Source organism: Thunnus thynnus, chromosome 2 (assembly GCF_963924715.1).
Source record: "Thunnus thynnus chromosome 2, fThuThy2.1, whole genome shotgun sequence".
NCBI classification, from domain to species: Eukaryota; Metazoa; Chordata; class Actinopteri; order Scombriformes; family Scombridae; genus Thunnus; species Thunnus thynnus.
The window spans coordinates 4,546,097-4,568,661 of record NC_089518.1 but is presented as its reverse complement, the minus strand read 5'-3'; the positions used below and the strand labels follow the sequence as shown (position 1 = coordinate 4,568,661).

The 22,565-nt window shown below is 40.3% G+C and overlaps 1 protein-coding gene and 1 long non-coding RNA gene across 5 annotated transcripts in view; one reads left to right on the top strand and one right to left on the bottom strand.

Moving 5' to 3' along the window:
• Positions 1–3,166: 3,166 nt before the first annotated feature.
• On the bottom strand, positions 3,167–4,799 carry LOC137171939 (uncharacterized). The gene is made up of 3 exons (XR_010924847.1): positions 4,564–4,799; positions 3,673–3,887; positions 3,167–3,371 (listed from the first exon to the last, which is right to left on the bottom strand). It is a non-coding gene; the product is annotated as an uncharacterized lncRNA (long non-coding RNA).
• Positions 4,800–11,647: 6,848 nt separating this feature from the next.
• mamdc2a (MAM domain containing 2a) overlaps positions 11,648–22,565 on the top strand; it is a 44,908-nt gene continuing 33,990 nt past the window's right edge. Inside the window, exons 1-2 of one of the 4 annotated variants that reach the window (XM_067600148.1) lie at positions 11,648–11,884; positions 12,081–12,206. In XM_067600148.1, the coding sequence (XP_067456249.1) occupies positions 11,857–11,884; positions 12,081–12,206 (154 nt within the window). In that variant the 5' untranslated portion in view covers positions 11,648–11,856. Of the gene's footprint in view, positions 11,885–12,080; positions 12,207–12,549; positions 12,653–17,062; positions 17,426–22,565 lie in introns of those variants that run through there. The other 3 variants (XM_067600131.1, XM_067600141.1, XM_067600137.1) reach the window with 3 other exon arrangements.

The window sequence follows — 22,565 nt, the reverse complement described above, 5'->3', positions numbered from 1 at the left end:
ACACTATGGTAGTCAGGCTATGTTCCAGGCAAACCGGCCAGCAACCCGCTAAAGTCAGTCTGCTTTGACTGGTATTGAATGTTCCATGGCTCACTACACCATGGCCATTGCTCACTACACATGGCCCAAGCAGGGTGTACACAAGCTAGAGGGAACCACTGCCATGGCGGTTTGGCTACCCCCGTGTCTGCTAGTGATGTTAGACGTGAGGGCCAGATGCAAACTATCCCCTCTAGCTCTGCAGCCCCAAGGAAAGATGGTGACAGGGACACCACATTAGCTATATCTCTCTCATCCCTCCCTCAGCCTGGCTGGACGCAGTGCAATTCTGCAGGTCGCTGAGCCCCTCTGTCTGTTCGATGACTTGCTCACTGGATTTGTGATGCAATCCGCAAGAGTTATGAGGCAGTGGATAGCGCTTCTCCAGCAAGCTTGAAGGCACATTCCATCAGGGGCATTGTTTCCTCAATGGCGCTTTTCAGGGGCGTCTCAGTGGAGACATCTATCTGGCTGCCTCCTGGTCATCTACTTCGACGTTTGTGCAGTCTTATCTCAGGGACATGACTGCAAGCTCTGTGTCCCATTCAGTGCTCAGTACACTGTCTGAGGTGGACCAGCTTTGCTGAGACCCTCAGTCAGGCGATGCTTGGCCAGTGGACTGTTTATATTCTCTTTTTTTAACTTTTGACTGGGTTTGGACTGTGGTGGGTTCAGGCTCAGCTGGGGGTGCATCTCATTCCTAACAGCCTTCCCCTTAGGTTTTATATGAAGCCTGTTAGAGGGCAAAGCACGTACAACATAGAAATTGTAGTTACCTGGATGTAACTCCAGTTCAGTGAATACATGCATAGACCTCTAACCACAAGCCCAGCTGGTCCCAGTCATCGTTGCTGAGTTTCAAAGGGAGACGAGCAATGGGGTTCATGGGCCTTTGTGGGGGGAGGGTGCGGTGGGCGTGGTACCTCCCAACTGGGTGGAGAGTGTAAATCCAGTATTTTTTCTCAGGGTCCTGATGCGGAGCCTCGAAAGGGTAAAGCAATAGCAAAGCCCATTAGAGGGCTGCGCACATAGTTCCTCTCCACATACAGCAGCCCTTTAAGGATGTTTTGGCCATTGCTCTAAACCCTGACTGTTGGGGCACTTTCTTGCTGCTGTGCCAGCTGTATCTTCTGGCATACCCCCAGCCATCTCTCCCTCTATCCCCACCTGCTAGCTTGTTAGCTTGCAATGACTGTGAACTGCCTGGCATTTGGTGTGTGAGTAGGTATAGCTCTTTTTTCTCTGGACTAACCATGGCTACTGCTTTATTTTTTCTTTGTTTTTTTCTCTGAGTTCTCCTCAACACAAGCTTGTGTCAGTGAACTTTATGTGCTCATCGGCACTTCTGACCGTGGAACAAACATTGTCTTTTTACACCTGCATAGAGACATTAACTCCCTTTTTACTACAAGGGCTTTTGGTTTAAATCCCAATTTGCACTCTCTCTCTATTCTCGCTATTATCATGTCACATCCTTAGACTGTTTTTCAAAATGATTGTGTTAACATGTGATGCTCTAAAAACTATTGTTAAAAAAAGCTAATATAGTGCTCTCACTATTCTCTGTTGTGCACTTATTGTTCTTCTGCTTATTGTTTCGGGTAATGTACATGTCCACCCTTACTAATTACCTGGATATTTATAATATTCTGTCGCATGTTCAATCTGGTTTCTGTCACTGTCATCTGGCTGTGTCACTGCAACCCTCAATGTCCTGAATGACATCTCTTTCACTTTAGATTCTAAAGAATATTGTGCAGCAGTCTAAGGCTAGCTATGGCCTTTGACACTGTTGATCAAGCTTGCTGGTAGGCTGGGAAGCATTGGGGTCTCTGTTCACTCACTGTGGTTCTCTAACTACCTCACGAATCCCCTCTGTCAGCCCCTCCCTGTTAAGAAGAGTGCACCCAAGGCTTGATCCCAGGCCCCACACTATTAACACACACACACACACATATATATATATATATATATACATATATAAATATATATAAATATATAAATAAATGACATTGCCTGTTCTGTTTCAGACTCATCTATCCGCCTTTATGATGTTGGTCCCTCCCCAGATGCAGTACCCAGATAGCATACAGAAGTGGGTCACTTCAGGCAATGATGCAGCACTGCTGGCTTTCTTCTGGCCTGGACAAAATGAATGTGAGCCTGAAATGGCCCATATGTAAAATAGTAAATATGGCCCAAATATCTCGAATCAAATGTGGGCCTTTTTTGGTAAAGATGCATTGCTCTCAGGTATGTGTATTCTGGATGTGGGCCAGTTCTGGTTTATCTGGATTGTTCTTGATTGACATATGGCTTGCTTGTGACCCAGATCTGGGAAACAGGAGTGGACTGCCTAAGTGCCATCATTCCAAGCGGTATGTGGGTTGGATGAAAGTGCCGAAAGTGTCGAGTGTGGGCTGGATCTGGACCACAGCAAATTTGCTATCTGGGAATATAGGGGGTTAGTTCCTAGGAGGGTATAGCTGCTGTTACCCTTGTAAACTGTAAATAGTTCAAGTGCTGTGCAATACTGTATATAGACATTCTACATTCTAAAGTGTTTGTTTCTAATTGCATAAATGTAAAAACAAATATACCACTATACCATATTATATTATCGAAAAACCTTTTGGACCAATTTAAAACACTATAACCTTCAGTTGGAGAAATTAGAATCACTGGGTCAATACTAGGCATACAATGTCTCAAAAGCAATGTCCGAGGAGTCACATACCCCAAAAACAAGTAATAACACAGTAATATTGCATAGGTATGTAGGTGTCAATTATTAAAGGTCAAAATAAACTTTGATTTGTGCTGGAAGTGGTAATGTCTGACCTGTGGAAGGAGCATAAAGAATTGGATGTGTGATCAGACAGTTTGATTTATGAATGATTACATCTTGAGGGAAAAAAAGACATTTGTTTTAAAATAATCCTAATCAAAATTAGAATTCAGCCTGGCTAGATGAGGCCTGGTTTGTTTTTAAATATATTATTGTGCCTTTTAAAGCTTAGAAACAATTAGGAAGGCAGTATCTAGCCATGATAGCTTGACCACAACTGACCACAGTCTAAATGTAAACCGTTGACAATAATGGTCATTTCTATTAAGTGATACCTGCCCCCTGCTGTCTCCAATAGCTCCTTGGTGGTTGGAGCTGGCACACTAGACAGCACTCCATGTTGACATGAGTCATCTGGCCTCATGGTTGTTGTAGAGGCAGCCCACATCCTGAGGACACCAGTTTCATTATTAGCTGTCGTCCTTTTCCCCCTTTATGGCATACAAACTCCACTTCCTCCTCCTTATCATAGAGTTTGCGGTATCTGAAATTAGAAATTGGACAAGAATATGAAAACCAAATATGACAACTTTTTATATTCCTTGCAAATTACAGAAAAATTAAACCTTATAAATATTAAATTGTCTCTATCCAACATAACACTGATCTGGATTCACCCACCACCCAATAGAGGTGTGAATCTTCACTGGCTTCATGATTCAAATATTAGCCTAATGTTGCCCACAATTCAATGCAAGAGAGCGATGTTGCAACATAATTTCAAATTTTATTTTTATCAAAATTATACTCTGTTTTTGCATTTTTGATTAGAGAAATTTCCACACCTCAATCACCTAGTAGTCTTGATAACATTTATTATACTTATAACATGCTCTATAGAGCCATCAGGCCTTCTCTTGGGTGGTCCATGGACATGGTGGTTGTAGTCCAGGCCAGCTAGCAAGATTCGGGGCTTCATAGACTGGAGGGCTGAGGCTGAAGCGCTTCTTGGCATACATCAGAATGTGATTATGGAAAGGACTCCAGCTCTGCAGTTGACCTACAAATTCAGTGGGAATAGTCAGATTATATAATTGGACATTTCTCCCCTCCAAGATACTCTAAAATATCACAGGTAGGTAGCTCAGTGAGTGTGGAGAGGAGGATTTGGTGGTTAACTGTATCAAAGGCAGCTGACAGGTCCAGCAGCAAAAGGGCTGAGGACTGACCAGCAGCTCTAGCTGAGCGGCGTGATTCCATAACCGTCAAGAGTGCAGTAGAGTAACCCCGCTTACAGCCGGACTGATTTGGGTCATACAGGCTGTTCTCAGAAAGGAATTCAAAGACTGCTGGCCAACAAACAAGCAGAAGTAAATCTTTTCGACATGACAAGTAATCTACAGCAATATGTATTCTGTAAAAGAACGAGCACACACTTATTTCAGTGCTTAGATGTTTGATAATATAAATAATAATATAAATATATAAATATCAGGACAAACGCCAAACCAATACGACTGCCAGAGCATTTCACAAAGATATTTTCAGCAACTTTCGAATAAAACAACGCTAACCAGTAGCCTTACCATCGGAAACAAGCTAACGTTAGCCTGACTGTACCATCACAGTAACATGAGATATTCGCCATGAGTGTTACTGTAACCATTACTGTCTTAGCTTTGTGGTTAAGGTTTTTTGAAAATCAAATCAAACATAAATCAACTAGGGGTAATTACCTATCAAGCAGAAATGTGGCTAACTCAGCATCTGTAATGAATCCCTTCAGGTCCTGTATCTCCTTCTACCTCTGAAAAGCCACGCTGATGTTTACCCTTGTTTTATCTCAGGCTTGGTCTAATACTTTCTTTTTAGCTTGCTCTTCTTCTGTTTATTTGTCTTTGTCTTATAAACTGTTGTTAGCAAAGGAGGGATTCCATCATGGAGGAAAACTAAGCTCACAGTTCACTGTGATATATACAAAGAAGCCACAACTGCCTATATCAAAGCTGTACGCATGGCAAGAAAGGAGTACTTCTCTAAAATTATTACAGAGAACGCTGGAAACTCTAGAGTACTGTTCTCCACTATTGACCAGCTCCACTGTAGAGAGACCCTCCACAGTCTTCAACAGCAAAGTGTGAGGAGCTCACACTGTTTTTCAACAACAAAATAACCTCAATTACAGCCAGTATTGCCGCTGTTGTAAACACAGATGATCTCAGCAAACACTATAATGTGGGAAGATTTACATGTATCACATTAAGTGAGCTTTGCAAAACTGTCACTGAGTGTAACTCCTTCACCTCATGCACTGATCCTGTACCTACTGCATTTTTTAAGCGGATGTTTAATAGTGTCTCAGGTCATGTCCTGAGCATTATAAATACATCTCTTAGAACAGGCATCTTCCTAGATGCCTTCAAAACAGCTGTTGTAACAGCTGTTGTAAAACCTTTATTAAAGAAACCAAACCTAGTTGGTAATGTACTGACTAACTATAGACCAATATCCAACCTTCCATTTATTAGTAAATTACTTGAAAAGATAGTTTCAGTCCAAATAAATTCCTTTCTCAAAGAAAACAATATCCTGGAGGAGTTTCAGTTGGGCTTTAGAACGAACCACAGCACTGAAACTGCTCTCCCCAAGATAATCAGCAACCTCAGACTGAACTATGATAATATGAGAATAAAGTGTCACTTCTCATCCTCTTAGACCTGAGTGCAGTGTTTGACACGATTGACCATGACATCCTAATCAGTCGTTTTGAAAAGTGGATTGGTCTTTCTGACTGTGTGTTAAACTGGTTCAAAACATACATCAAAGGGAGGAAGTTTTATTTCAGCCTTGGAGATCATGTAATAAATAAAAAACTTTATTTATTTATAGAGCTCCTTTCATGACATAAAATGCAACTCAAAGTGCTTTACAAAAAAAAAAATGCATATATAAAACAGGGGATAAATATCAATTAAGACATAGTAAAAGAGTAAAAGACAATAAAATCCTGGGAAAGGATAAAATCATGGAGGTAAAACAAAATAAATTAAAGGCAAGGTCATAGAAGTAGGTTTTGAGCTGCTTCTTAAAACTGTCACCTGAGGTTGCTTGTCTAATATGAAGAGGGAGCATGTTCCAAATCCTCAGAGCATAACTACTTAAGGCAGCATCACCATACCTCTTGCTGTTCGGCAGTGGCACCCTCAGCAGACCGGCACCATGCAATCTGAGTGAGCAATTTGAAACATACTCCGACAGGCAATCTGATAGATGGGAAGGTGGTAGCGCAGAGCTTTAAAAACAAGTAAAAGAATTTTAAAATCTATCCTCAGGGTTACTAGGAGCCAGTGCAAAAATGCTAATACATGAGTAATGTGACCTCTTTTTCTGGTTTTGGTGAGAATTCTTGCCGCTGAGTTTTTGATGAATTGCAGCTGATTAATTTTTTTTTTTTTTATGGCAAACCAGTATGAAGTGTGTTGCAATAATCTAAGCATGAGAATACAAAGGCATGAGTCAGTTTCTTAGCATCCTCTAAGGAGAGGATAAGTGTGACTCTTATGTTTCTCAAGTGTTCAGAAGTATCTCACGATCGATGGTATCGAACGCAGCACTGAAATCCAGAAGGACAAGGACAGACGCTTTCTCTTTCTCTGCGCTCGTTCCAAGATCATTTATGACTTATGTCAGTGCAGTCTAGGTGCTATGTCTACCTCTAAAACCAGACTGAAATTTTTCATAAATGTCATTGTAAAATGCACATTTCTAGCTAGAAATGTTATCAAAACCCATTTTAATGCCCAAGCTATCTTAAAATATTCCATTTTCCACTGAGAATAAAGGAATGTCAGCCATTTTGTTTGTTTGAGCAGACAGAGACTCTACAGTCACATGACGTGGACACAGGCTGATGGCCAATAGGCATCTCACAATTGTAGAGCCATTGTGAAACTAATTTTGCGCTGTGAACCAATGTAGCTATTACACATTTTGATGTGAGAAAGGGTTGCTTGCTCAGCAGCAAACACTAGTTTTTACTGAATAGCAGTTAATTGCTCCTTCACAAAAAAGGCCAAACAGAGGATGTTCTTCCTGAGACAGCTGAAGAAGCTCAACGTGCCACAGGCAGTGTTGATCAAGGTCTACTATGCCATTGTCAAGTCCATCCTCGCATCATCCATCACTGTTTGGTACAGTGCAGCAACAAAACCAGACATTCAAAGGCACCCCACTGATCAGGAACTCCTCCAGGGAGGAGAAAGAAGTGAAAAACATAAGTTGAGAGAGGGAGAGAGGAGAAAAATGTATGACGAGGAGCCAGGAGGAGAGGAGTGGAAAATTGGTGAGAAGAGGACAGAAGTGGAAGTAGAAGTCTGGATTTGAGGAGTGAGGGAGAGAGAAGAAAGGGAGGAATGAAAGAGAAAATGAAGAAAGCAGTGAAGGAGAGAATAGGAAATGAGATGTGAAACTTGTGGAGAATGTGTTGAGAAGAAAGGAATTAAGAACAGAGGAGTAAAGGAGAGGTAGAGGTACCAGGAGTAGATGTAAAACAAAAAGATATGCCTTTAATCTTTTTTGCATCTTAAGTTTATGATCAGAAAATCTTAATACTTTTTTTTGTTTTATATTTGCTTCTTTCAGTGGAGGACAAGGATGGATGAGTGGAGCTGAGAGAGTGAGAGAAGTTAAGAAGAAAAGAGGAGGAGAGGAGAACAGAATGACCAGGAGTAGATCAATAAAGAACCATAAGATAATAATATATGTCCATGTTGTTTATCCTATTATGCTATTCTCCAAAGAAATCTAATATCATTTGAGTATATGTTCTTCTATTGCTCTAAGATTCAATTCAGAGTATTGAAGACCACATTTACTCAGCATTGTTGGGGTTCCTATGGCTTATGGATTTAAATGTAGCGGATTTGTCAGCTAAACATTCATTCTATGAACTCTACTCCAGCATAGTATAACAAAAATAGGTGTCAAGATTGGTAATGCTGTTTATGTAAATTCCTACCCTGCCTATGTTAAATGGTAAGCAATAGTTGTATCAGACCATTTTTGCTTCTTTTTAGGTGGCAGGAGTGAAAATGATTCATCCTCAACATTTGTTGTGTTATGGTTTCAGAATGATGAAGGCAGTTGGAGAACAATTAGATACAAAATAGGATGTAGGCTCTACAGGATGATTTTTTCCTGGGCAACTACCATATTTTTCCCAAACGATGTACAGATTTTTAGGCATTCTATTATCTCAAATGGCTTCAGACTTAGTGCATATAGCTGCCATACATGGAAAAAAAAGGTTTGGGCTAAGCCCCGAATGTTTACAATGTCTGGCTCCACCCCTGTTAAATGGTGGTATGATGCTTTAAGACCCTTAGGTTCTTTCAGCCACAAGACTCTCTCCAATTACACATGCATTAATTCCAGTACAAGCTCCCCTCAGTATGTTGTAAACTTCGTGTTTCAAATTTCAAAAAGAATGCAGGAGGAAGGCTACTGGAGATCAAAACTACCTCTTTGTTTCACTTTTTCTGTTATGTCATTATCATCGCAGAGGAAAAAGCAACACATATTTTTGCTCAGTAAGCAGAAGCAGACTTGTAGTATTATGTATTGGGATGTGATGTTTTCGGATATAACCATATCCAGATGTGTAATATGTTTCCACAGTAGGCAACTGTGGACATCTGAGCTCTGGGTATATCCTGCAGGGCCCACATATATTTCACATTGGATGTTTCATTCCCTGGAAAAATCACTCTCATTTTGAAACAGGAAATAGGGGAATATAAAGGGATGTAGAGGAGGGTGAATCCACATGAACAAAGCTCATCCTGTGATTTATTTGCACAGTGCTCTGAGGCTGCTGATATCTGACAATCATATGGTGTTGAAAATTACATGATGAAAGAGTTGTTCAGGGGGAAATGGAAGCTTTTCTGTGGCTAGAACTGATTATTTTCAGTATTGGTGGTTGTGGTGGCTCCTGACCACCAATTGGACATCATAATGTCATGGTTCTGTCCCTGTCTGGCTCTATGTCTCTCCACCAGTCCACCAGATGTCCTTTGTACTTTTTCGCTGTTTGGTGAACTGGACTGAGTGGCAGTATGCCCTTAAAGTTGTCATTGAAGTTTGCTTTCACAGTAGTTGTGAAATGTGACTGAGGAGTTTGATGCACCTAATTAGAAGGATGCAGCAATTCATGCACCAGGCAGTTCATTCCACGTCTTCTGTATTTACATTCAAGGCATTTAGCAGACGTCCTTATTCAGAAACTGACAGGTGTTTGTTCAGTGGTTGGACTCTCCTTAACTCATCCTCAACATATTATGAAAAGATTAGTTTGTTAACATTTGTTTCTGGTTTCTGTGGATGTGAATAATTTGCATTTACAGTCTCTGTGTGCCATGTGAGAAGAACTGCATCATTATGAATTTGTAAATAAGAGTTTTCAGGTTATAGTGTACTTGTGTATTTAAGTTTATTATGTATATTCTTAGATGGCCTTATTGGATAAGAGGATTGTGTTTTTGGTTTTCTGTTTGCCCTGAGTTTTTCCTCCTGTGTCCCCAATCTGCTTTTCTCTGTACACTTCCCTCCATACCTGCCCTGCATCAGTCTCATTAGCCCTGCCCTGCTCCCTGTGTCTACCCCAGCCAATCAGCTCCCAGCCTGCCCTTTTTTGTTTCAGTAGTTCAGTTTGTATTTTAGTACTGGTTTTCAGTTCAGTCTTGTTGGATCTGTTGTTCTGTTCTGCTCAGTTGTGTCTTGTTCTGGTTCATCCAATTCTATTCTGCTTTGCCTGCATTATCTGCTCCTGTATCCTGCGTTTGGGTCCATCTTCTATTTTCTACTTCCTGTCACATATTTAATGTCTCTTTCTATTTACCACTATAGCAGTGTGTCTGTCAAACAACCAAAAAATGTAAGCACTATTTCTTATGACTGTATATTACAGTGCAGACCAAAATCAACCAGTAAAAAATTAACAAAATAGTCTTAACTGAAGGTCCATTTTAAAGCTTTTCCCAGAACTTTTAACTACATCACACAGTCCGCATCAGCACATGTAATATGTGCAGTTGTCAAGGAGATTGCTCAGTTGTCATCACATAATTTCATGACATAACATGACTTCAGTCATGTGGTAACAGGTGGTTGTATATGGAGGGAGATGGCAACCTCTGTCTCTGTTTAAAGATTTCATGTGTCTTTCTCCGGTCGTCCACTGACTCCAGCTCCATGACCTTTGGCTTCTTCCCAGCGGATGCTGTGAGCAGTTTCGGTCTGGTGTTCATAGACAAATGATGTCTATTTCTGGTGTTCATTCATTGAAGACTCTGGCTAGATGTTCTGCCAGTCCAGCCAACAGGGAGTCCTCCTGGGATGCTTCTGGTGGTCATCCCTAGTTTAGTAGTGTCTGTTCTGCTTGTAAGTCAGGCTGGCACTCTCATCAACCACTCCTACTGTGACAAATTGTTGCACAACAACTTATTATCACATGTTCTTTGTTCCACATTTAGGCTGTACGCCAATGTGAACCTTGAGTTTATATTATTTTGTCAAACTACTATTCACAAGGTCAAGACTTGTCTTAAACTTTCTTGTTTAAAGATCCCCTAATGACCTGTTTGAGGATGTATATAAAATACTCTACTTTTAATAAGAATATATGTACAATAGGGTTTTTTAACAAAAAAAAAATTAAATTATGTTGATAAAATCCTTAAAATGACATCTCCTCCTTCCACTTCACTAAGAATTCCAGAGTCTATAAATATGCAAACATTTTTCATTTCAAAAGTTGAACTGCTGGACATAAGATGTCTTTACTTCACTATAAAGTCCATTCTCAGTATTTGTACACTGGAGGCTTCAAGTTTCCTCATCACACTTGTGACTATTTGTGATGTCACAAATCATGCTCATTGACCAACCCCTTAAAATCAGATTTTCAGTGAGCCCAGAGAAACTTTCCACTATCAGCAGATGAACTCTGCACATACATCATTCTGCACAGCAAAGCTGTGGGTACTATGTAGTACTATTTGAATTCTCAAGTTAAAACAATGATACACCCCAGCTGTCTATAAAAGCTTTTCATCTGATGTAACATTCTCAAGCTGAAAATCTGCAATGTTATAAATTGACCCCACAAGTTCATCACTGGCAGTGATGCTTTCACTGTAGCTTATATGTTTGTAAGTTGCTGTTTAGTTCTAATCTATTTAAGTTCTACTCAGATCTAAGTTTTAGTGACTTGCCATCCTGCATCATTACTGCTACACAGACATACAGAGGAAACTCAAAGTAAGTTTATTCCTCTACTTTAGTCTTCTATGAAGATCATAAGGAGCTCACCGAGAGCTCTCAACGGCAGAAGCAAAACGTCTCAGCACAATATAATGGGAGTGGGGTAGTTATGTGTAACGTGATCAAGGCTGCTCATCTTGATGAACCTACAGAGAATAATCAAACAAAATGCAGTTCTGCTGCTTATAGCTCCTAGTTTAAATGAATGAAGCAAACTGATGTATTAAAAACACAGATCCATTTTAGCTTCTCTGCTCGATCAATTCTTTCCAAAGTAATACTGTTGTATGATTGTTGTTGTCTGTTTTTACAGACTATTTATATTTTTCATAAGAAGAAATGTCGAGGTTTCAAAGGCATGTTACTGTGTGACTAGAAACAACTCAGATGGTGAAGCATATTCAGGGTGGCTGCGTGCTCCACAGACGGGCCCTGAACCAGTCTGGGTCCGGCCCTGGTTCATTAGCATGACAGATCAGAGGAGCAGAAGTAGGCGGGGAAGAGCTGAGACATGGACCCGCTGCTTGTTCCTCCCGCCCCTGGGACCTCCATTCATCCAGCCGGATAAACACTCCGTCTCTCCTGCTGTTACAACATGTGAGAGGCAACCAGTGAGGGTCTCGACGAGCTGGTGGCGCTGCCGTTATTTGGTTAATTTAACAGGAGACGATCAGTAAACTACAGCGGGATCTGCAGCGGCGGTTACGATGAGCAGCGTTTGTCTCACTTTGCAAGGTAAATCCAAATCATTTCACTTTGAGTGCAAATGCAGTCCTACAGTTCACTGTGAATGTTCTGTAATTAAGCCAAGTTCCTCTAACTTTGATCTGTGTGCTTAGTTTCATCCACGAAGTTAACAAGGTTGAATGAATCACTGATAAATTGGACATCAACTGTGCAGCATGGATGCTTGTCTGTTCTCTCCTTGCAGCGCTGCTACTGTGCGGTTTCCTCAGGGCGCAGCAGCTGCTGCTGCCCGGGTCCTGCAACTTTGAGCTGGGCACATGTGGCTACACATCAGACCCTGCGTATGGCAGCTGGAGCATGAATGAAGAAGGTACAGTGTCATTACGTGTCACCGACTGAAATAAACATGCTTGGAATAATGCAGTATCACGTATACTGATAGCAGCATAACTGATAGCACGTGGCCTCTCAATACAAAGCTGTATCTACCTGTGACCTCTCATCCATGGGCGGATAAACGTACTTGGTTAATCTGCTCGGATATTGGCTTGGTTGGTGAAAGAGCCATTCACCAATGTCAGCATGTAAATCATTTCAGAGGCTTAAAGTGTAACTTCAAAGTACTATATATCACAGGATTAATCAAAGACTAGAGAAAAGTACAAAAATTAAAGCAAAGTTTCATTTTTTATCATTTTCTGCCTATTTTATAGGTTTTGACCTTCAGCTTGGAAACCACTGAAATGTTCATACATAAGACAGATGTAGTCAACAGAAAGGGTGGGACACCACTGATAAATCAGTACTCATCAGTAGGTAACTTGGCAGCTGGAGCTATATGTGTATGCGGTTGAGCAGGACCTCAACTTCTGCATAACTGACCTATTATATGCTAATTAATAGAAGGAGACATTGAGTTTAGCGGTTAGGGAGTTGTTGAGTTTATGTGAGTTGTTGAGTGTATGTGAGTCATTTCATACTCACGGAGATGAGTAAAAAAACGTGAGCAGGGTTTTTCCTGTGATAAAACAGCTATTTGAGGATTTCCTGTCTGTAGACACAGAACCAGAGGTTAGCATTCATTGTTGTTAATCTCAAACATGACATCATGTCTCCCACTGGACACTACCATTGTGTGAACTGTTGTTGTACTGAGCTCGCATCCTCATAAAATAGAAAGAATTAATTAAAATGTCCATTTACTGGCTTTTTCTGGAGCTTTCAATCACATCTCAGTCACCTTCCAAGAGCAGATTGCAGTTTGCTCAGTTGTCATAGAAATGGTTCAGAGATGAAGATGGTCCAGTTGTCATCAGGTGACCAAAGAGATTGACAACTGTACCTTCTCCATGACAACTGAGATCTACTCATTAAGACCACAAGATGCAACTGAAAGCTGCAAAAAATGTTTTTGAGCGATAGTGATTTGACTGTAGAAGTATGCATTTCAGTGACCTTTGTTTCACGTTATTGAAGTGAGCTTTTATTTGACCTTCAGTGATTGTTCAAATTGTGAAAGGAGGTATTTTATCACATTCGCTCCAACATTGGCACATCCTGGATATACTGTACCTTGAAATCTAGCTACTAAAGGAAGGAATCTCTGTCTGTGTGTCTCTATGTCTGCATGTATGTCCTTCGGGTATCTCTTGAACCGTTCATCTGATCAACACCACACTTGGCAGTTGCCTTGCTGGGGAACAAAGGAAGTGCAGTGTCAAATTTTGTGCAATTTGGACACGTGGCACAATTAATATTAATAAACTTAAACTCTGAATAAACAAGCAATCAGCTGCTCCTCTGTGCAGCGGTGGGGCGGGGCTTCTGGGCTCTGCGATTGTCATGTCATGTCTTGATCAGAGCTGTACAACCCTGCCATGAGAGATACGAGGCGACACACGTGACACACGTGACACGTTTAATATTAATAAGCTTTGAATAAACAAGCGAACAGTGAGTCGCTCAGCTCTGTGTCTGAGTGCAGTGGGGGCTGTTTAATATAAACACTGTCACATCACAGTGGGGCGGGGCTTCTGGGCTCTGACTTGTTGAGCGGGACAAAGGCACACGCCCCGATCAGTTAAACTGCCGGAGAGGAAAGAACAAGCACACACAGGAGAAAAAAACAGAGCTAGAGGCAGTAAAACCAGCCAATAAGAGCAAAGACACATTTGCCTGGCAGCAGAATCAACTAATGGGTCTCTGTCTGGATTAAAACCATTTAATTTGTTAAATCCTTCGTTTTAATTAATATGTTTGTCAATTGATAAATATATTTTTGGCTCTCAAGAAATGATAAGCATGCGTATGCGTGTTACAAACAGGCACAGAGGGGAATCTGGGAAAATGTGGCACTTGTGAAAGTAGGCTGAATCTCACCTTTTTGGACGATAGGTAGAAATAAGTGGATCAGAATTGTGTACGCCACAAGCTTCAGTTGAAACGTATGAAATCTTGCGATGCTCCACAGCATGGCGAGCATGTGTTATGTTTCTGACTCTTTGAGACGGAAGCATTAACACCATTTTTGCAACATATTAGGAAAGAGGCAGAAAAATGTTTCAGCTACTGGTTTCTCATTACATACTGAAAATACAAAATACACTTCCAGAAAATCAAAAAAGAAGAAAAGAAGGAATTCTGCACCAAAAACTGTCCAGAATTCAGTTTTAATATATCATATCAATTTCATGATCATTTATGTACTATATGAGACTAAAGACACAATAAGATCAATGATTTCTGCAGGTATTTCAAGTCATCACGTGTGGTTCAGGAGATAGAGCAGGTCACGTACTAATCGCAGGGTCAGCACCTTGCATGGTAGCTTGCTGCTTTGGTAATGATACATTATAACAGATGGCTGCAGGCTTGCATTCCTGCTTTCACAGCCTTGACTCAGAAAGTTGACTTCTTCTGTCACTTCAGAATGAGTAGTTGTCCTCACAGCTTTTCACTTTTAACTGCGCTATTGTCCTTAAGAGGGCGTAGACAACGTGTCTGCTGTGATAAAAAGAGTTTCATCAGCAGGGGTGGAGCCAGACATTGTAAACATTCGGGGCTTAGCCCAAACCTTTTTTTTTTTCCATGTATGGCAGCTGTATGCACTATTTTTGAAGCTATTCGAGATAATAGAATACCTAAAAATCTGTACATCATTTGGGAAAAATATGATAGTTGCCCAGGAAAAAATCATCCTGTAGAGCCTACATCCTATTTTGTATCTAATTGTTCTCCATTTGTCTTCATCATTCTGAAACCATAACACAACAAATGTTGAGGATGACTCATTTTCACTCCTGCCACCTAAAAAGAGGCAAAAATTGTCCGATACAACTATTGTTTACCATTTAACATAGGCAGGGTAGGAATTTTCATAAACAGCATTACTAATCTTGACACCTATTTTTGTTATACTATGCTGGAGTAGAGTTCATAGAATGAATGTTTAGCTGACAAATCTGCTACATTTAAATCCATAAGCCATAATAATCTCGGCTGCTCTGACTGCAAATTAAGGAACCCCAACAACTTTCCCTGTCCTTTCCTTTTTGCTCTTTTTTTCACTCCTGGCCTGTTTTCACACATTTCTCCTTTCCTTGTTTCTCCTTGATGTGTGTCCTCCTCCCTCCTCCTTTATTTTCTTCACTTTCTCTTTCCGTCTTTTATTTCAAACTTTATGTCCATAGTCCATAAGCTAGTTAGCCAGCTAGCTAGCAAGCTTGCTAACTGAGGTGACATGAATTAATGAAACACAACACAAATAAGACAATAACCCCCCAAGACAATGTTAGGGCAGACCTAGATGGTGATATTTCCCCAGTAATAGAACTTGTGCTCCTCTGATTTGCTTGTCCAGTCAGAGAGACTGAGGGGAAATGACACAAAGTTATTTTAAAAACCTAAAATATTGAGGGCTTTTGAGAAAACATGCAGGCCTAGAGCCCAAGAAGTTCATCAGCTGCTTCTTTTTTAGGAGTTGCTCATGACAATGAGAGGATCCCTCATTGGCTGCAAAAATGTATAATATGCATCCCTTCCATTTGAAGGGGCACCCAGTTATTCTTCATCTTTCAAAACAGCACCTGCAAAACCAACAGGATGGACAAAGAGAAGGATTTGGGCCACAACCAATAACCAAACAGCAGGTTCGTTTGCTTATTTTTGGACTCAAGTGATCAGACTTCTGACATCTGAGTAAAATGCATTCGCTACTATTAAACATCAGGTGTTTACAAGCGACAGAAATAGTTTTTGTAAGCTTCTCTTCAGTATGTGCAGTTATCAGATTTGCATTTGAGCAAAGTACTGTTTGTAGTAGGGTTTTAGGGTTAAAGTTAGAACTGGGTTCAGGTTCAGTTTAGGGTTAGGGTTGGGGTTAGGTATTTAGTTGTGATTGTTAAAGTTAGGGAAAAGGCCAAAACACACAGATGTTGAACTGCGTGCATCAAAACAGCCACTCCTATTATTTTCCATGTACAACTCCTAGCAGCTAGGGCAGCTAGGTGCTCGCCAGTGACGCTCCGCCCTGCAACACTTCATGCTACTGTCCTATTTGCAGCTGTCGTCCAGAGAAAAAGCTGTTTTGTACTTCAATACAGTGTTGGCCCAACTACAGATGTTATTTACTAGTTTGTTGCACACTTGTACCTGTATCTAAAAGGCAAAAATTAATTAATTGTTGTTAATCTTATTTTTTAAAGTTATTAATAAAAATTAGACAACTACAATAGGCAACTCACCCCTGACATTTCACTGTCCTGTACTCATAGAACTGGAGTTATACCCAGGTTACTACTGCAGTGCAACGCTTCCTATTGGTGCTAGGGGCGGCACTTGATGCGTGTCATGTGACTGTTGGGACGGTCAACAGTCATGTCATCATGTTTTCTTTTTAACATACTGTTCTCGCTCACTAAATACTCTAATTTCAATCAAGTCTTTTTGCAGTATTTGCAATCACTGTTAAGCTCATGACAATGAAACCCAACAGTTCTGTCACAGATATTTTGAATATTAGATAATAGTCCATAATAATAACAGCTCCTGTCTCTTACCATATGCTTTTCATTTGAAACATCTGTATGACACAGAAAGTTTCACTTACAGTCACTAACAGCAATCTAAGGGGCAGCAAAACAGAGGTGAGTGTGAATAAAAACAGTATTTATGCTATAAAGACAATTATGAGTGTGGGAAACCCTTTACCATGTTATAGTACAGGTGATCATACGCCTCCTCTATGGCCTTTATTAGTGATGTTTTTTTTGTCCTTATAATTATTTGAGACTCACCTATTATTTGAGAATTTAGAGAATTTATTTTGCCAATCAAAACATTTATCACAGCAGTAGTGCAGCTACATTTAACAGTAACATGTTTGAATGTGGCATCTAATGAAAGAATCTGTTGTAAGTAAGGTGCAGTGTGGTGTCAGTGAGACTCTTTAAATGGGTCAAACACACTGGGATACCAAACCAAAATATTGCCTGGATAGCTGTGTTACCACAGGCGGAGCTGCCAGGCAGGAAGATGAGGCTGCAGCAGCACTGGCTCAGGGACTAGAGGGAGCTTCGCCTGAAGAGTCAGGTGGGCTTTGTCCTAGTTTTTAAATGTTAAATGTTTGTTAAGACACAAAAATTGATACAAAATGTTGAAAACTGGATACACAAGGTGAAAACAAATAGAGAAAGTAAATTTGTTGTTGAGCACCTACTGTGATATTCACTCTGGGTAGGCTGATTGAAAAATGCTTATTCACACATACCTTCTCTTAACGACTCTTTACAACAGACTGCCTTTAAATGTAGCATTTTGAATAAAACAGACTAGTGCTTTTCGGTTCCGGTCCCTCCTGCACATTGCCACAAAAGCAGTCAGTAGCGGGAGGGAGCTGTGTACCAATTATAGCAAAGTGACATGCAGTCCTTTGCAAAGAAAGTAAAATATGAACATTTAGGAAATGTGTAATCCAGTCAACCCCATTTTGTTGTTCTCAGCCTTTTTCTCAAATTATCCCGACTTTATTATCATAATATAATAACTTTTTTTCCATAATAACTTCATGAAATTTTGTTTTGTTTTGTTTTGTTTTTTTGTTAATTTATCACAAAGTATTATGACTTTTTCTTGGCTGGATGAGAGATGTCACAAACAGTACTGATTATTATTAATTATCATACCACCATGACATTTTTCTTCCAAAATGATGACTTTATTTAATTACAACTTAGTTCTATCAATATTATGACTTTATGACTTTTTTCTGAAAGTATTACAATTCAAAAAGTCCCTTTTCCCAACAGTGGCCCTAATTCTCCTTCATAATCATTCAAAAAACAAAAACTGAAGGTTTTCTGGAGAATTCTTCCTCCAAGAAAATTGATGCCGGGTATAGTATAGTGAATAGTGTCAGAACTCATCATCATAAGACTTGAACTCATGGTTATATGCTCTGAAATGTGATAACTAGATAATTTCAGGCTCTGAACTGAAACTATGTCACTGAAATTGAGAGATTTCATATTGTAAAGCGTGCTGAATTTTGATCTCCCGCATTACAGAGGTGTCCACTGCCTGCGCTGCTGTGTGCATCCAGCCTCAGAGCATCCCAAAGCAGCTCTCTCTGTTTATGATCATCTGTCAGCACAGTTTATGTTCACACTGTAAAAATAAGTGGCTCTACTGGACATTGTGTGTGCCATTTCTCTTCTAGCCAAGCCTTGAGCTCTGAGGGTGTAGCTAGTATGCTGCATATTCCTATGAAACTGAAAACAGAGCTCTACCCCAAACAGAAGCTTCAGCAGAGACCCAGCGTGGTGCTCACTAAACCACTAACCAGACAGACATGGAATAAGTTCCAGGCTGTAGCTCGACCTTGGAGATGGCGGTAGATTACACCCAGTTTTGCAATAAATAGGCTCATAAAAAAGAAGACGTAACCACGGTGGTGTTTGCTGTTTGGTTGCCATGGCAATGTGGGTGAGTTGAGGAGGCTGCACCAAAAAGAAGAACGAAGGCAGAGTTTGTGGTTAAATGAGAACGGATGTCCTAGGTGATTATATTCACTAAACAGAGACATCATAGACAGAGGCTTCAGGCTGTGCTGAAGTAGGATAAACACTCAGGCAGGGATGGATAGAGTGAGGTGGAGAGCTGTCAGGCCTTCACAGCTGTCCCACAGACCACCAAGACGAATACTCCTTATCTCTCTGCCTGGACTGTTTAGAGCTTCTCCTGGCCAATTTCTGACTTAGAATATGTTGACAATGTAAGGTGAAAAGTTCTGCTAATGTTAGTGGCCCTCCAGTCCAAACTCCTCTCCTCTCATCTTCTCTCCTCTCGTGTTTCAGACTCTTGAAACATGAGTGTGTAGGTACTGACAATTTTGAAAGTTTTTGGCAAAAATAAGGGCTCTATTTTATTGAATCAAAGCCTGAGGTGCAAAGTGCCATTAACTCTGCCTTCACCAATAAAACTGATGAACATGCATCAGGCACACAGATCGCAGTTTGCCAGTGTTGTGGCCTGTTCTTTGAAATTTCTTTTAAACTGTGCCACCTTGACAGGGCTCTGCTTCTTGACTCACACATTAAACAGTCCAAACCACAACACTGCAGCCACTGATTCTGTTGCCTTCATTTGGCTAATTTATTCTCACTGTAAACAAAGATAACAAAAATTTTTTATAAGTCTAATGTGAGGTCAAAGACGGTACCGATGCCCCGTTCTACACACGTTTCCTACATTTTTCCGTGACTCATTGTGCATTCCATTTTAACTGGGAAGTCGGAGGTTACAAGTTCCCAGTCAGAAATTTCAACTGGAACACCCCCTGAAGTCGGATTTCCGACTCAGATAGTGGGAAGAACCTCAACAACCCCGACCTCAAAATCCAAGATGGCTGCTCCACTCATCAACAGTGTGAAAACTGTAGTAATATACCCTTTATTAGAACTTCTGTCTTAATGTGTCTCATTAAATCAGTCGTATACACAGTACTGTACAACTTCTATCTGTGGACATGTTGCTACAGTGTTTGTGTACACACAATACTCCTTAATGCATTATCAACTGGTATTGTTAACAATGGCCAACAATGCCTAACCTGGGTAGAACTGGTTTCCCAAATGGAACACAGGGCCTGTCTCAATACTAAGTATGCCAAGTTCGGACTTGCATACTCGCTAGTTCGGACCATGGACATATTATAATGTATTGTAATACTTCCATGGTTCGGACTGGGCAAGTTGGACCCGGGAGCGCAAACTTCTGAAGACGGGAGGATGTCCAGTAAAAACATGAAGTTTCAATTTACATTCAGACAAACCAATGTGGCAGCTACAATTGTTAGATTTATCTTTGAAACCAACATTTATCTTCCAAAAGGAATTATATCATATATCAAAATGCTGCTTAGATATTAGAGCCAGCAGTAAATCACCAAAGAGCTGCACAGATCAGTTCATCTGATCATATTCTCCCCAGGATGACAACATGCTGACCAGCCGATCATCTCAGGAGTCGGCCTGCTAGCAGCTGAGATGACCAGCTGGTCTGACCTCTCACTTCCTTCTATCACAGCTGATCATCATCATCTGATTAATCAGCATAAATCCAAAAATAACTGCTCAAAACATTAAACTGACATAAGTCGATTCATAAGTCAGATCATAAGATTTACATCACGTTGGCAAACTGTGAGAGTATAATTTGCAATTAACACAAAAAATGGCTCTAAGACACCCTCTACTTATGCCTTCTTAATTTCTACATCTTCTTCTTTACAAATGCTGAACTTCCTTTAACCTTAGCTGATAAGTCTGCTGATGTTGCAGAGTTGCAGTACAAGACAGGAACAATTCATCATGATCTAGATAAAATAGTAACACTCATACACAGTGTAATCATCATTTAAATAACAATGTTGAATGTGGTTTACTATAGTAGTACATTTGTCACATATGTAGTGCTGATTATACGAGATCATGACTGTTTTTGCAGGTTTTAATTCCTTAATTACCAGTAGAGTTCACATTTCAGCAGACCATTTTAAATGCAGTCTATGTTTTATAGTCCTGGTTGTTCTTGGCAGTGGGCATTGGTTTCCATTCATATATGTGCAGTATGAAAATCAGTTAGCTGACTATTGAAACTTGTTTTAGTTGTATAATCTGTCACAGTTCATTAAGTCTGCATACATTGTTAAAGCAGTTTGAGTACAGATTGATTTGAAAGGTCAGGAGGGAGGCTGTGGCTCTGGAGGTAGAGCGGGTCGTCCAGTAGCAGCAGGGTTGGCAGTTCAATTCCTGGCTCTTCCTGTCCATTTGTTGAAGTGTCCTTGAGCAAGACACTGAACTCCCAAGTTGCTCTTGATGGTCAGGCCAGCGCCTTGCAAGGCAGCTCCGCTGCCACCGGTGTGTGAGTCTATGTGTGATTGAGAGGCAAATATTGTAAAGGAAAGAACAGTGCTATATAAGTGCAGTCAGTTTGTACTTTCAAGAGTCTACACATACATTAAGATTTCTAAGACACAGGCACATGAATGCAAAATGCTCAGTTGTGATGTAAAGAACATGTGATATGTAGTAATTTGGCTTATATATGTAAAGCCAGGTACAGTCAGTGTGACTCAGTGAATGAAAATTGTTGATTACCAGTGTATATCTGACCCAGTCACATCAGCTGTGGATCAGTGAGGCTGAAGGCTTATATTGTCTTTTCTGCATACGTTGGTACATGTTGGGCTGTGTCTGCCTGTCCTCCTTGCTCCTACATGACTTGTTGTTGGAGAAAATCACTGCTCAAAGACCTCTCCTGCTGGTAAGATTCTCTATGAAGTTCATTTGACCAAATAAGGGATCACAGATACAACTGCAAATACCCCTGCCTTCCCTCCCCAACCTGATTTAGAACTCAGTGCACTTAAACCAGCTCTACATAAACACTGTTTATATCCACTAAATTGTCTCTCTGCTCTCTCAGACCTGTGTGAATTGGTAAGAAGACTCTCCTTTATGTGGATTGTGACATAAAGGGAAGATGGAAACCTTATTCCAGTGTGTCAGTAATCAAAATAAGCCTCAATTCATAATATGACTGTCATGTAATGCACATATCCAAATACTGAAATAAGAAACTCTATTTCTTATCTCTGTATGTTCTCCTCTTAACATTATTGCAGTCTTTCTGCTTCCCTTGTTTTTTTCAAAGTATAAATTGAAGGTCTTGGTTTTTGTGTGTTTATATGTGTTGTATGTTGTATGTTGTATTTTAGTGTTGTGTTCTCCATTGCAAAGCTTATAAGGTCCTGCTGCTCCTCCTTTTTTCTTTGTGTGGGCTCCAGTGACACAATCATTTAGTGCACAGTACTGTTAAGACAGTAAACTGTAGAACAATGCTGAGGTTGTGAGTTCAAGAATACCCCCTTCTCCTTCTGTCAAGGTTGATTCTTAATGGATGAGAATGATTTATTTGCTAGGCTATGAAGCACAGATGCCCATTACACATAATGACACATTAAAGTCTTGATCACTAGAAGCTGAACTTTATACACAGAACAAATATTCCACCAAACAAAATATTTATATAATTAAAGCTGCAAGCAGCGTTAGTCAGGACCTCACACTCTGGCCCGTCGGGATCAGATCATTTTGTTTTTTTAAAAATGAGGGATATTTATTACAAGTGTGGTGTGCTTTTATTTTGAAAGATTGATTGACAGAATGAG